The sequence below is a fragment of the Bombyx mori genome, chromosome 6 (assembly GCF_030269925.1).
Source record: "Bombyx mori chromosome 6, ASM3026992v2".
Classification (NCBI taxonomy): domain Eukaryota; kingdom Metazoa; phylum Arthropoda; class Insecta; order Lepidoptera; family Bombycidae; genus Bombyx; species Bombyx mori.
The window spans coordinates 1827744-1841513 of NC_085112.1; the positions used below are offsets into that span (position 1 = coordinate 1827744).

General features: G+C 35.9%; 1 protein-coding gene across 1 annotated transcript; it reads right to left on the reverse strand.

Annotated features, from left to right (window-relative positions):
• Window positions 1-346: 346 nt before the first annotated feature.
• On the reverse strand, window positions 347-13340 carry LOC101739778 (oocyte zinc finger protein XlCOF6). Its single transcript, XM_038011463.2, has 7 exons — window positions 12996-13340; window positions 12500-12916; window positions 12015-12110; window positions 11140-11607; window positions 10179-10385; window positions 7883-8619; window positions 347-6694 (listed from the first exon to the last, which is right to left on the reverse strand). Exons 2-7 carry the CDS (start codon window positions 12769-12771, stop codon window positions 6414-6416), a joined length of 2061 nt encoding a protein of 686 aa, XP_037867391.1. The 5' UTR covers window positions 12772-12916; window positions 12996-13340; the 3' UTR covers window positions 347-6413.
• Between the last annotated feature and the right edge of the window lie 430 nt (window positions 13341-13770).

A 13770-nucleotide genomic window follows, 5' to 3' on the forward strand; every position in this document is an offset into this window, starting at 1 on the left:
TTATCCTAAACGTCTTAAGTATATGTAAAATTTTGTCATTAGTAAATAATTGTAAGGTAGCGCCCTCTGTGAATTGATATTTAAATTTTACGTATAATCCTAAATTAAAATTCACTACAAGAGCTTTCATACACACGTTAGTATTAAAAAATCTCACAGATGGCGCTGTATTAAATAGTATGTATATTTCTGTCTCATTCTTTGCTGGCTTCATCATACACATTTTTGTATTTGTGTCTCTTACCTGTCGTTTTTTCCGTTGCATCCGGTTTGAAATCACAACGATTCTAAAGAAGTTTTCACTTCAAAAACAAGAACACACGATGTCGATAAATAAAACCGTCAATTCGTACTAATCAGATTGTTTATTATGTATAGACTCAAAATACCAAACAGAGTTTCAATAGCGAATTACAATAAAACCGAAAACACGCGCACACTGTTGTCTCGCGCTAATTTTCTCTTACACTTTTTTCTTTTCTCTATTTACTTCAACTATTTTTTTACTTAAAATTAGCATGTTTTTTTTTTTAACTATTCATTTATAATAAACATATGTAGTAGTAGTAGTAGTAGTAGTATATATGTGTAAAAGTTACATAGCAATAATAACAAACACTATAATTAGTTTACTGTCGTCCCAGGAGGCATGCAGAGGTAGTTCGGTACATTTACTAACAACTGAACTTCACGGGAGACGACGCGACATCTACCGTCGAAACGCAAACACTATCTAACGTTCTCGATAACGTAAAAGTTAACAAAAATTTGTATGCAGTTGGAACAGCGCCCCTAGCGGCAAACGCAGACAAACATTCCAGCAAAATTGAGTTAACTTTTACGCTATCGAGAACGTTAAAAGACTCGCACTAAGCCCACAGATTAGCACGCTAAAAACAAGATTCCCGAAAACATATTTCCAATGAATCAAAATTGATATCACATTTCGAGTACGCATTCTGAGGCGTATCTTTTTAAATATCGTTTTTAGGAAATCGACGTGTGAAAGTTTCGTAGGGTTTCGATTGTGTGAATTTTGATTAGCCGTACATCTCCCTGTGAAGTTTACAAACCTTAAACTATTACTATTACGCTTACAAAAACAACTTCCTTAATTAACGGATATTAAAAGAAAATGAATCCCAAAAATCTAAGTTAACGGGACATTAATATGCATACGTACAAACGTAACGGCCTAGGATATACACAATTGAAGAAGCTTGAAGCGTGCAAAATGCAATTGCTTCTCCTTAAATATATTTATTCTTATATCAAATCTCGGAAACTTTAAAGCAAACGATATTTATCGTAACAAAAGATCACCCGGACCTTGATTTCTATTAAAAGTATTTTACAAGGAGACTTTTAATAAACAACAGTTTTAGGCCTCTTCTAGACAAAACTATTTTAGACATCTAATTTTACTGAAATAATTGATAAATCCACATTTCATCTGACAAAATTATTCTAACGAATCGGTTTGTGTATAACTAGAAATAAGCCTAATTAATTTAAAAACAAAAAAGAGATGTGACGAAAAATTACAACTTATCGACATTAAATCGATTGACAGGAGAATCGATTTTGTACTTATATAAATTTGACACAATACTGTAAGCGTCCACGTCCGACTAACTTCAAAGTAAACACTAACATTCATTAAATTTTATTATGCAATATTCACTAAACGAATTTTGGTAATGAATTTATTTAGCTTAGTACAAATAACGCGGACCGGGCCTAGAACGACATTCATTTTCTTTGTAGTTTTTTTTTCCGTTCGAATCTCTCGCGTCCCTTCTGTAATAAACGTTTTAAACGAACAAACATTTTTAAGCTTCGAAACCCGGTCGTAAATACTTATTTTAAAAAACAGACAGAATTAAAGTTGATCTAAATTTCTCTTTTATTATTTTTATTTGTACACTTTACGGGTATTGGGGTAGTATTATGCAATCGTCAGATATCAGATGCTTTATATAGCTTACATATCAGTTATCAAATAACACTTCCATTAAAATAGAACCACAATACCCTGTGTTCGAATCTAACCTAACGTGTGTTTAACCCCTTATGTAAATCGCTCGAGTTAGTACCTACGTACTTTCAAGTTATCTCTATGGAGATCTGTCTAAATGGATCTCTAGCATATCGACGGGTGAAGTTATTTGATTTAAGCGAAATTTTTGCAACAGGACAGCCGTGTAATATTTAAAATTTGGAAAAAATATCATAAGAAAAAAAATCTCCAACTATTTGAAACTTAAACTGAAGTTCAATTAAAAATATCGAACTGTTGATACTAACACGAAATATAACGCACTTTTAATTACCAAGATAAATGTCGCGTGTTAAGCGAAATTTCCTTTCACTCGTCGATATGTGTTCGTGTGAGAACACAAATTCGGAATCATTCACATAAGTGAGATAACGCGGGGTTCAACACACTTCTAACGCCTAAAAGCTAGGGACACATACGGTCGCAAAAGGAGCAATGGAAATATTTTCATTCGCTTCTTCGAACATCGATGTTATAAAATCGATACAAGCTTGTCCACGTTTACAGGCATGTCGATACTTCGATTCGGGTCGTTAATTTCTAATAACAAACCAGTATCGATACAGTTGCATCATTTAATTATTTAAACTGTTTGTAGTTTAATGAATATGAAAACCTGCGTTGTTCCCTTTGCAACGAAATTTAAAAATTGGTATATATTTTTTTAATGATTAGAGAATGTATCGAATAATTACTATTTATATTGAAACAATGAAAGCCTCTACTGAGGACCACAACACATATTAAATTGTATTTAATGCTATATAATTACTATGTACTGTCGCAAGCTCGCACTCGATCGACAGCTTTTAAAAGCGGTAGCCTCTAATGCCGAACAATCACGTTCAATTACTCGTCGATTAATATCATATAATCGGCATTGTCTTCCATCGATACATCGGATTCAATTGAATCGGCTACCGCATAATTTTCGAAAGGAGGAACCAATCTAGCGTGTTGTTATCGTGTGTGTTTTTCACCGCTCAAATAAATACGCGAGACGTCCAGTTTCCGCAATCGTGAATGAATCGATATCCAATCGGGAGGAAATCAATCGATACTCGTTCATCTCTACATGAATACTAAAATCCCTCTATAATTAGTTGAGCCGTGAAAACATTAGAAAATTTTGTAATTTCAAAAGCATGGAGGCTCGTGACTCCAGCGCTCCGTGTGGGCGCCGCGGGGGCGGGTCCCGCGGGGGGCGAGCCGTCCGCGTCCGTCGGAGACATTCCTGCGTCGTAGTCGTGTCAAAGCTCGTAAAGTTCGTCCGTTAGCTACGTTTGAATATCTATTTCATTAATTTATTCGTTCGTTAAAATCGCCATCCGCATATCTTTTTTTTATTTTTATATCCCCGACTTATAAGTCAAATTTCAAGTTCAAAGAACTTTATAAAATACCTAACAGTCTTTGGATACTTTTATCACTAAGACAGCTCTCTTCATACTTGTAAATACTTCTCCCCAAAATATATTTCGGAGACAAAAACATCTTTCTATCGTTTTTGAAATTCTTTTTTTTTTCTTTTTTGTTGTCGTTACATACGTCTCGGCGGTCACACCAACGGTGGTATTTTGCATTTAAAGACTCGTTTGTCGCTGCGGCCCTTCATAAGCAGAGTTTGAAAGCTCATCGATCTGCTAATGAACTTTCGCATCCGTGTTTAAGTGGCACACGTGCACGCCCGAGTGCGCACGTGCACGCGGCGGTCGAGGCGTCCCGGAAGGTCCGGAAGGCCGCAGCGGATTGCTTATCCTATTTCCTTGTCACTGGGTGTCCGTCCCGGGCGGTGAGTGCACACCGACGAGTATTGACAATAAACTTGTCAAAACTATAACGTACCGGGACGATAATTCCGGTTGAATCCCTGAACATTATTATCATATCAAATAACAACGGTTTGTACACAATCTTTACATTACAATCATCACTCTTATAAAACTAATTTACATTAAAAATATCACAGCACTATCGATTCACTTACGCTAAACATCTAGATGCTTTGCATCGAGATTATTTATAAAAAAAAAAATTAAAAAAAATATTATAAGAATAAAAAGGAATCGATTTTTTTTTCAAATGCATCAAAACGCTGACATTGCTGTGACGTGTGGGCTGTTTGAAGTTAATTTGTAAATATCGATATTGCGGACGTCACTCCGTAGCAGGAACGTCGATAGTTTGTGAATAAAAACAGCGGGTCACGACACTACAACGTGATCTAGTATCGATGTTCGCACAAATACGTTTACGGTCGCATCGTGCTCCAGTCGAGACGAAATTAAGTGTTGCCAGCAACGTTCCCAGCAATGTCGTCGTATTCGTATCGACGATGGCCCCGAGAAAAAGCAAGCGAAATGCGATTATTTAAAAGTGCAAGTAACTTATATACAAAAGCAAACAATTTTGTTCGTCGCCTATAGCCTAAGACTTTGGATCGAAAAAAAAAAAGTAGAAAGTAAAATCAAATAACGAAAATCGAAAATGACAAAACATGTCTTTTACACGTGCTCGCAATTTAAAGTGGAAAAGAAATCGTAACCGTCAAAACGAATCGATAACACCAAGTACTCGATAGCACGTCACATCCGTTCCCGTTATGTCCAATACGAAAATCGGTTATTCGCACTCGGTATTAATAAGGATGCCAAAATTAAGTTTAAATGGCACTACGACTCTACAGCTATTAGGTAATGTTTCTTCATGTGCGTCAACCCTTTATTTCACAGGTTTCGTGTGATCTTGGCAACACAGAATGTGTTTATACCCCTGCAGTATTAACCGAACAAAATATTATAACATTTCTAAAATATCAAATGCTTTATTTGACGTTTAATTCGCAGATCACCTTGTGAAACAAAGAGTTAATACTTTATAATGAATTACTTTAGCGACTTATACTAACATGAGGTAGCGTGGTTATGTATATGATTACAAAACATTAACACACTATCATTTGGTGGGTTCTATATTATAAAATGTACTTTTATCAACATTAAAATATATTTCCTATGGATTACTGAGGTATTGTGTAAATATATTTATTCATTTGAGGTAGCTATTAAATTGGACCAAATGATATTTTTATTTATACTATGTATCATTTGTGTAAATACTGTATATATAGAAAATGTATATATTCTCTTTTACTTAAATATTTATAAATAACAAGTACATATCCATTTTAATATCGTAAATATATATTTTTTTTTTTTTTTTTTTTTTTTTTTTATTGCTTAGATGGGTGGACGAGCTCACAGCCCACCTGATGTTAAGTGGTTACTGGAGCCCATAGACATCCACAACGTAAATGCGCCACCCACCTTGAGATACAAGTTCTAAGGTCTCAAGTATAGTAACGACGGCTGCCCCACCCTTCAAACCGAAACGCATTACTGCTTCACGGCAGAAATAGGCAGGGTGGTGGTACCCACCCGCGCGGACTCACAAGAGGTCCTACCACCAGTAATTACGCAAATTATAATTTTGCGGGTTTCATTTTTATTACACGATGTTATTCCTTCACCGTGGAAGTCAATCGTGAACATTTGTTGAGTACGTATTTCATTTGAAAAATTGGTACCCGCCTGCGGGATTCGAACACCGGTGCATCGCTCAACACGAATGCACCGGACGTCTTATCCGTTAGGCCACGACGACTACAAATTTATATATAACAATATTATTGGATGCGAATATCATTTGGCCATTAGAAATACTATGAACCTTTAACATTTGTAGTCGATTTTCCAATCCTCAGACTCAAACATCAGATTTTAATTGGCAATACTAAAAAAAAGTCGATCAACCTACTATATCTACAACATCTTTAACTTTGTGTTAATTTGCCTAAACAAAACCTGTCTTTAAATGAAAAACCACAGACAATCAGATTGTTTTCTGAATGAAAATAAAAAAGAAACATTTGAAATCTGTGATAAATAATAACTACTGTTTATCAACTGAACTGAAGACTGAAAAATCGTCTTAGAGGTATAAATGGTTAGCTTGTCAAGTACACAGGAGTGGTCCCCCGCTCATTACTATGGTTAGCACAAATGCTCTTAATCAACAATCAATTATTACAATCTATAAATAGAGAGACAACAATAATGAATAATGTAAAGTTAACAAATTATTAAAAAAAAAAACAATTTTACGGTTTAATTCATTCTCATTTGTTCGGTTGATGTCCGGTCTACACTCAAGCTGTAGTAATAGGTAGTAGTAACCATAAACCGTAAAATATTTTTAATTTATTTATTATAACTATGAAATCTTCTGAAAATACAATTTAATGGGTGCAAATATAAAATGTAGCAATATTTTGGTGCTCACCAAACATACTGCATTAGTATATGTCAGTGTTCATGATGGAAAGCCTGCTGGAGTCTGCGACGTCTTCATAGTAAGGCGGGTACAGTGTGGTAATGATGGGCGGCTCCCAGGCGGGCCGGGACAACAGTTCGTGCTTGATGGTCAACAGTGGGTCAATGTGGGGCATGAGGTGGTCATCCAGGTCTATGTAGTCACCGCTGAACGCTGAGCTCTCGATGGCCTTGTTCACAAAGTCGGGGCCATACTCCGGAGGGACCATGGACGTTTGGAATGTTGAATTGTTTGATTGGAAATCTGCAATGATATATGGTTTTCTAATGATCAGATGATCTTAATGTTAGTTTGTTCAGTTCCTATCTGTAAAGCTACTGCTTCTAGTTTCTAGATCTGTCCGCAGTGGTACCCTCATTTATCATTCTACAGGATTGTTGAATTCATGCCCCAACCACTTTCAAATCAGCGATCACTTCTGCTATTTAGCATGGTAGACAATGGCTCAGCTCTGCCCCTGGCATTGCTGACGTCCATGAGCGACGGTGACCACTTACTATCAGGTGGGCGGTATGCTCGTCTGCCTACAAAGGAAATAATAAATTATTCATGATTGCAGTATTACTTAGACGTTAACTTCAAGGTGACTAGTAGTCTTATAGGCCTAAGCAACTGCTTAAATAGTCTGCCTATCATAGCTAGTAAAATATCCTTAGGAGTTGATAGGGGACAATACATCCTGTTTATACTGAGACTTTGTTTTTAGCAAAGGCAATAAAAAAAAAGATATGATGAGATATTAAAAATCCATCACCACTTGAACAGTGAATAGACATTTAATTGTACTTTGAGAATTAGTAGTAATTGAGGCCTATAAAATCAAAGGCAGCTGAACGCCTTAATGTCGTAAAATGGATTAACAATGGCACTATCTTGTTTAGTTAGTTGAACATGCTTTAGTGTTTTCATGTTATAACAAGTGCAGCTAAATATCTAACAAATTAAGTTCAAACATTTTATTTTTACTCTGTACTAAGTACTAATAAACGAAGTTTTATCATTTAAAATTCAGATTATTAGTAATATTCTCATTCTTTATAAATCTGCTTTAAAATAAAGAATATACTAGCTATCCGAACAAAATTATTTCAGATTCTCAAGTCGGGAGTGTTGCTACGCTGGTCCTAGCAAGAGCAGTACTTCGATGGATCGGTAGGATCCGTAATGACGTGTTTAGGGCCGATTTTTGTAGTTTACCTGAATATTTGACAAACTTAGATTTAGCTCCCTTTGATTTATAGGCCTCAATTGTGAAGAAAATGAGAATTAGTGCCGATTAAATGTAGAAAACGAAGCTGCCGTCTAAGGGTACTTAACAACGAACTAGTTTTTGGGTCGATTCATCAGTAGTTGAGGGTAAGATTTTAGATGATTTTAAAATTAAATTTAAATTTTAGTTTAGTCAAGCTTATAATATAATTGTTTGCTCACCAAAGACAGCTACAGCACTATTGTCGGGCTGGATGTCGGCAAGTTGGGGTCCATCAACAGTGTCCCCGTTGTTGGTCTCATTGAACATCTGCAATTCCTTCTCAAGAGCGATGGGATCAATACTCTCTACTGTACTATCATCCGTATCCATTATGGTTTGCTCTAACGGCTTTTGATCAACTACAGATTGTTTTTCTTCATTCGTATCTTTGTCATGGCATTCTTTCTTGGATGGATCTTTGATATTTTTTTGTAGATTCGATTTAGATTTTGGTTGGACATTGTGCACGCGAAGCATGTGTTTGTAGTGATTCGAATAACTAGCGAATGCTTTGGGGCATAACGAACACTTGTAGGGAAGTAAACCAATATGAATATTCACGTGTTGCTGTAGATCATAATCTTTGAGGAATGCTTTTCTGCAATAAGTGCATTTGAACTGCCTTAACGTATGAGTTTTCGCGTGCTGTATGAGCCTCGATTTAGCGTTGTAAGACTTCCCGCATGTTGTGCAAACATGGAAGACAGTTTCAAAGTGTTGAGGTATGTGCTTGATAAGTTGGTACTTGTGCTGGTATCTTTGGTTACAGACAGGGCAGGAGTAATGCTTGATGGCGTGAACGTTTAGATGCTTCTCGCAGGAGGAGAGGGTGCTGAACTGAAGACCGCACTGACGACAGCAATATTCGTCGCTGTGACTCGGGTAGTGGAGGATCAGATCTTTGAACGATTCGAATCTGTACAAGAAAAAATTGTGCTAATTAATACATTTAGAGTTATTTCGATTTCAACATGCTTTGATTAATTAGCTCAAATAACAAAAATATGTGAACTTAATTTTAACTGACTTCAAGAAGTCCGATTAACTTTAAAATTTACACATGTATCAAGGACCAGTGGAGAACACGATATTAATATGACTTCGCTCTAACATCCAGACTAGGATCAACAAGATAAAAAAGACTAAATTAGTTGTTAGTTCGGTTTGCTATTGGGGCGTATTTTTATTATGTTTTGAAACTACATATTGAGGTGTGGAAAATCTATATGGTTTAAGCGACGTTTCGCTTAATATGCAAAAAAATATTATCTTTGTAATTAAAGGTCCGTTTTATTTGGTATTAGCATCAACAGTGTGATGTTCTTAATTGAACTTCAATTAAATTTACCCCATTCAAATAGCTGTTTTTTTTTTCTATACTGTCTAAAAAGTTTTTATTTATTTTTACTGCTATTTTTATTTTTTAAATTACTGGTTAACACGTTGAACACTAGACTAAAAACCATGTTTAGCTGCGTAATGGGTGAGATGGACACCCTGTGACCACCAATAAGTCGGGTCCAGGGGGGCGCACTCGACCCCTGAGTCTGGCATTTGGCATCTCTTCGAAAATAATGAGTAGTCACTGTTTCCGTAAGACGCCCATTATTTTTAAATTAATTCTTGATAATTTTTTTTGATAAAGACTCCCAATTGATTTTTGGACGATTCTTGTTTTTTCTCCCTACCTATTCGCTAATAGCCTAGGGGCTATTCCAGCTACAACCAGACAGATATTCTTGATACATTTAAGCCTGAGGGGAAGGAATGCCGTGGACACATGGTGTCCGTCATTTTGTTCAATATGTTAAGTAATAGCCAGCAAAGCAGCTCTTATAGAAGGTTCTAAGTGATTTTAAATGTTATATCCATTTTTGCTGATCCAAGACTGGCACGATAGAATAAAAAGGTTGAATACTGTTAAAATATTAGTATTAGAAATTCAATGTATTTTAAAAACAGTATTTCTGGGCACTTTTATTTATTTATTGCTTATGTGGGTGGACGAGCTCACGGCCCACCTGGTGTTAAGCAGTTACCGGAGACCATAGACTATGTAGGAATGAGAAGTTTAAGTATGATTTTATTTACTGATTTACTGATTTTATGGCCTGGTTATATTCTTATTTTTATGAAAAATGATAAAATGAAATGAAGATGATTAATTTGAGACATTAATCAACTGGGATGAAATTAAATGAAATGAGATGATATGGGATGACAATCTCATTTACTGAGACTTTTTCAGTGGACTTTTTGAAGGAGCCCGAGAAGTTACGTCCAGCGGCTTTGTTTCATTTTCCCACATTTGTGCACTTTCACAGATATTGAACAGTTAATAAACCACCGTTATTAAACCTGAATAAGCACTAAATAGACAAAATAAAACAAATCACACAACCTCACTCCTCGCGTTCCCGCCAAAAAGTCTCGTTTAATAACAATGCTGATAGAAGATGGTGGAGGGATACGCACGTGAGGTCGCAGCCTGGTCTGTGGCAGCGGATGTCTCGGTGCGGGTGCTCGCGGCGGTGGTGCTCGGTGAGGCGCTGCAGCGTGGAGAAGGTGCAGTCGCAGTGCGAGCAGGGGAAGGGCCGCTCGGGGTCGTGGCCGGGCCCGTGCGCCGCGCGGTGCAGCACCAGCAGCGACAGCCGCGGGAACAGCTTGCCACACTCCGAACACCTAAAGCACAGTAACATTACAGTATCGGAGAATCTACTTTTTACCAATGCACTAGATAGGTAAGACGAACCAACTCGTTGTTAGTGATTACTAGAGATGAAACGGATATCCGATAACCGGCCTATCCGGCCATGTTTTCACTATTCTGATTTCGGATAGTAAAATTTAATAAAATCTCACGGTTATACAAAAAGCAAATAATACCACAATAAGTTATGGACAACTTTTATTTTTATAACCGCACGTCAAAAGTGATTGTTTTATTAAGACGTTTGTTTAATACTCAACATTGTCAAGTGGCAAATTGTGGTGAATGAATACCAAATGGTCGTCGTACCGAGTCGTCGCGATCTCCGCTCACGTGCGACAACACCCGAACGCTCACGAATATTTCCGAAAAGGCCGAATATCCGGCGCTCCGGCCTCGCAGCTTGCCGAATATTCGGTATCCAGCCAAACCACTATCCGTTTCATCTCTAGTGATTACCCTAAGGTGGAAGTCTGAATTGTATTGAATTGTATTGTATAGTAATGGTCTAACTAATTAGGCCGAGAAGCTTCCCATTTGGATACATAACCTTTTTAAATTAAATCAGTATTACCCAACTCATTCCATTTATTTCTTTATTATTATGTAAAATATTATAATACTATGTATTATAAAAATATATATAATCTTTCTGTTGTTTACCAGAATTATTTTTAGTAATCAATGTTAGTTTATAATTCACAGTATGATAACAAAAATACTCACTCGAATCTGTTCTTGGAAATATGGAAATGACAGTGATTGCCAAACAATGCATATTTATTATATTGCTTCTTGCATATTGTACATGTGTAAACAAGTTCCTTGTCGCTATGCTCAGTCTCGTAATGCAAATCATATTCGATGCGATTGTTAAAAGTTTCCTCACAGAAGCAGCAGTATACACCGACCATGTTTACGGAGCAATCTTCAATCAACACTTTCGTATCAGTATTGATTTCTATTTCATCATCAAAATGCTTGGTTAAATGTTTCAGGATCTCCGGTCGATTCGGAAATGATTCTTCGCACACTGGACACGGAAATGTAAACGAACTGGCCTCATCGATATGCAATTCACACATATCTGCTGTATCTATATACTTGCCACATGTCATGCATGGAAAAGGTGCTTTGTTTTTCTCAGATTTGTGGATGATATTGTGAATGAGAAGTTCGTTTTTTGAGGTGAAACTGAAATAGATTAAAAAAGATATATGAGTTAATCTTAACATAAATCCATCATACTCAGCCATGCATACAGCCCATCTGATGGTAACTAGGCATCATTTCTCGTTACTCAAGGACACCCATAATACTAGGAGTATAGCCAAACTGTTGTCTACTGCTTTTTTTCTAATTAAGGATTTTTTTGATATTTTACTCATATTTTTGAACACACAATTGTTTGCAACAAAGAATTGACTTGCTAAGAAATGAAGAAAGGAAATCTAAGATTAAATTTTTTGTAATAAATAAAATTATTTAATACAAAACAAATTCATGGAATAATCGGATATCAGAAGTCCTATATTACTTATCATCATTTAAAGTATCTAAGTTGTGACTGAAAACCTTTTTGATCAACAGTCTACACTTACCTTTGCTTACATATTTTGCATATGAATGTATGCATAGATGCAATATGTTTCAGCAACAAGCTTTGTTTTGAATACATTCTATAGCAGTCATTGCATCTGAAAATGTATTTAAATTATTTCAAAATGAGCACTTTATATTTTTTGACTAGCGTATAGTGGCTGGCCATTATAAATTCAAATTCAGACCCCAATCTTATGCCCCATTTGTGTTGTAATGTTTCCGTGGGCTCCAGTAACAACTCAACACAAAGCTTACCTGCTCTATCAAAGAACATAAAAAAGAATATATGTGGTTTTCTTTGTTGGCTACTGTACAAACTCTATTTCTACACACAGATTTATATTACACTATTCCATAGTAAGACAAAAATTATATCTAGTAGATGAAATCGACTTATTTAAAATGTTGATTATTGATAATATAATTAATGTTAAGGCTTCTATTTATTTCATTTGTTTAGGAGTGAATATATGGCCCAACTTACGTAAATCTGTCTTTGACAACATGTTTGAGGTAACAATGCCCCTGGAAACTCCGGTAGCCAGCTATCTGCTTATGGCATATGACACAAGTATAAACTGTTTCTTTCTCTCCTGTATTGTGCCCCACGTAATGTTCGTCATATTCTTTTTTTTTACCGAAAGTTAATTTACATATGTGACAGTGGATCCCGCCAATTTTATCTATAGTAGTGGCCTTCGGGATGTGGAACATTTGGCTCGGCTTCGGTCCTGCAGTGTTAGATTGTGAAGCCATTGTGATTGTTTATATTTTTGGGTTATGAAGGCGGCACTATGTTTTGTCCATGTATGTTGATTAAACAATTGGTGTCATGGGAATGTGGAACCTGCTATTGCGAACATCGTGATATTATCAAATTCACGGCTACATGTTTATTTGTCTGAAAAAAAAAATATCGGTCAATTTTATTCAGCGACCTTGAAATGTATAGCAGCTAAGTACGAAAATGTATTACTTACAATTAAAATTTATAAAGCTAAAGCTACACGATGTTCGATTAAAGTTTGTCAATTCATATGCATTTTCTTTCATTTAGAGTCGGCCACCCATCTCTACAATTTCGAGGTTGTTCAGCCATTATCGTCGTCCCCTGAAGCCCCTGTGTGCTGACGTGATTTTTTTAGCTAATTAAGCACAATTTTGGAAAAAAAATCAAAGTTACACTCATAAAATTAAATAGGTTTTATGACATTCTAAGTGAAATATTGAAAATAAACATAAATTTCGATATTTAACATTTATGCCGGAATACAAACAACGCCAGAAAAACGTGCCGTGTAATTTAAGTTCAGGTTTTGCATTAACGTTCTCTAGAACTATGGAATATTTGAAAAAAGAGAACAACAAATACACTTTTCTCACAAGTGTAACAAAGGTAGAAAATAACTCCAAGCTAAAGAACATTGTTCCACAAAACGTAGATTTTTGTTTCCAATATTTAGATACTTGGGTAGGCAAAGGAGTGTTGGTCATTTTGATCATTTTGGAACAAATTGAATTTCGTACTCAGAATCTAGAGTTCAAATCAATTTCTTAAGCGTTTCAATTTTTATAATTAAAAGTGCTGTCAGAATTTATTCACATAAAACACATTTTAAAGTTGAACGATTATTGGCAGTAAATACGTTGTTGAACTCATAAAGTATGTAATGATGTTATTCATATTGTTTTAAAGCTATATTATAAGATCGCCGAGGACAGGAAGGCGTGGGTAACCATAGCGCATCGAGTAAT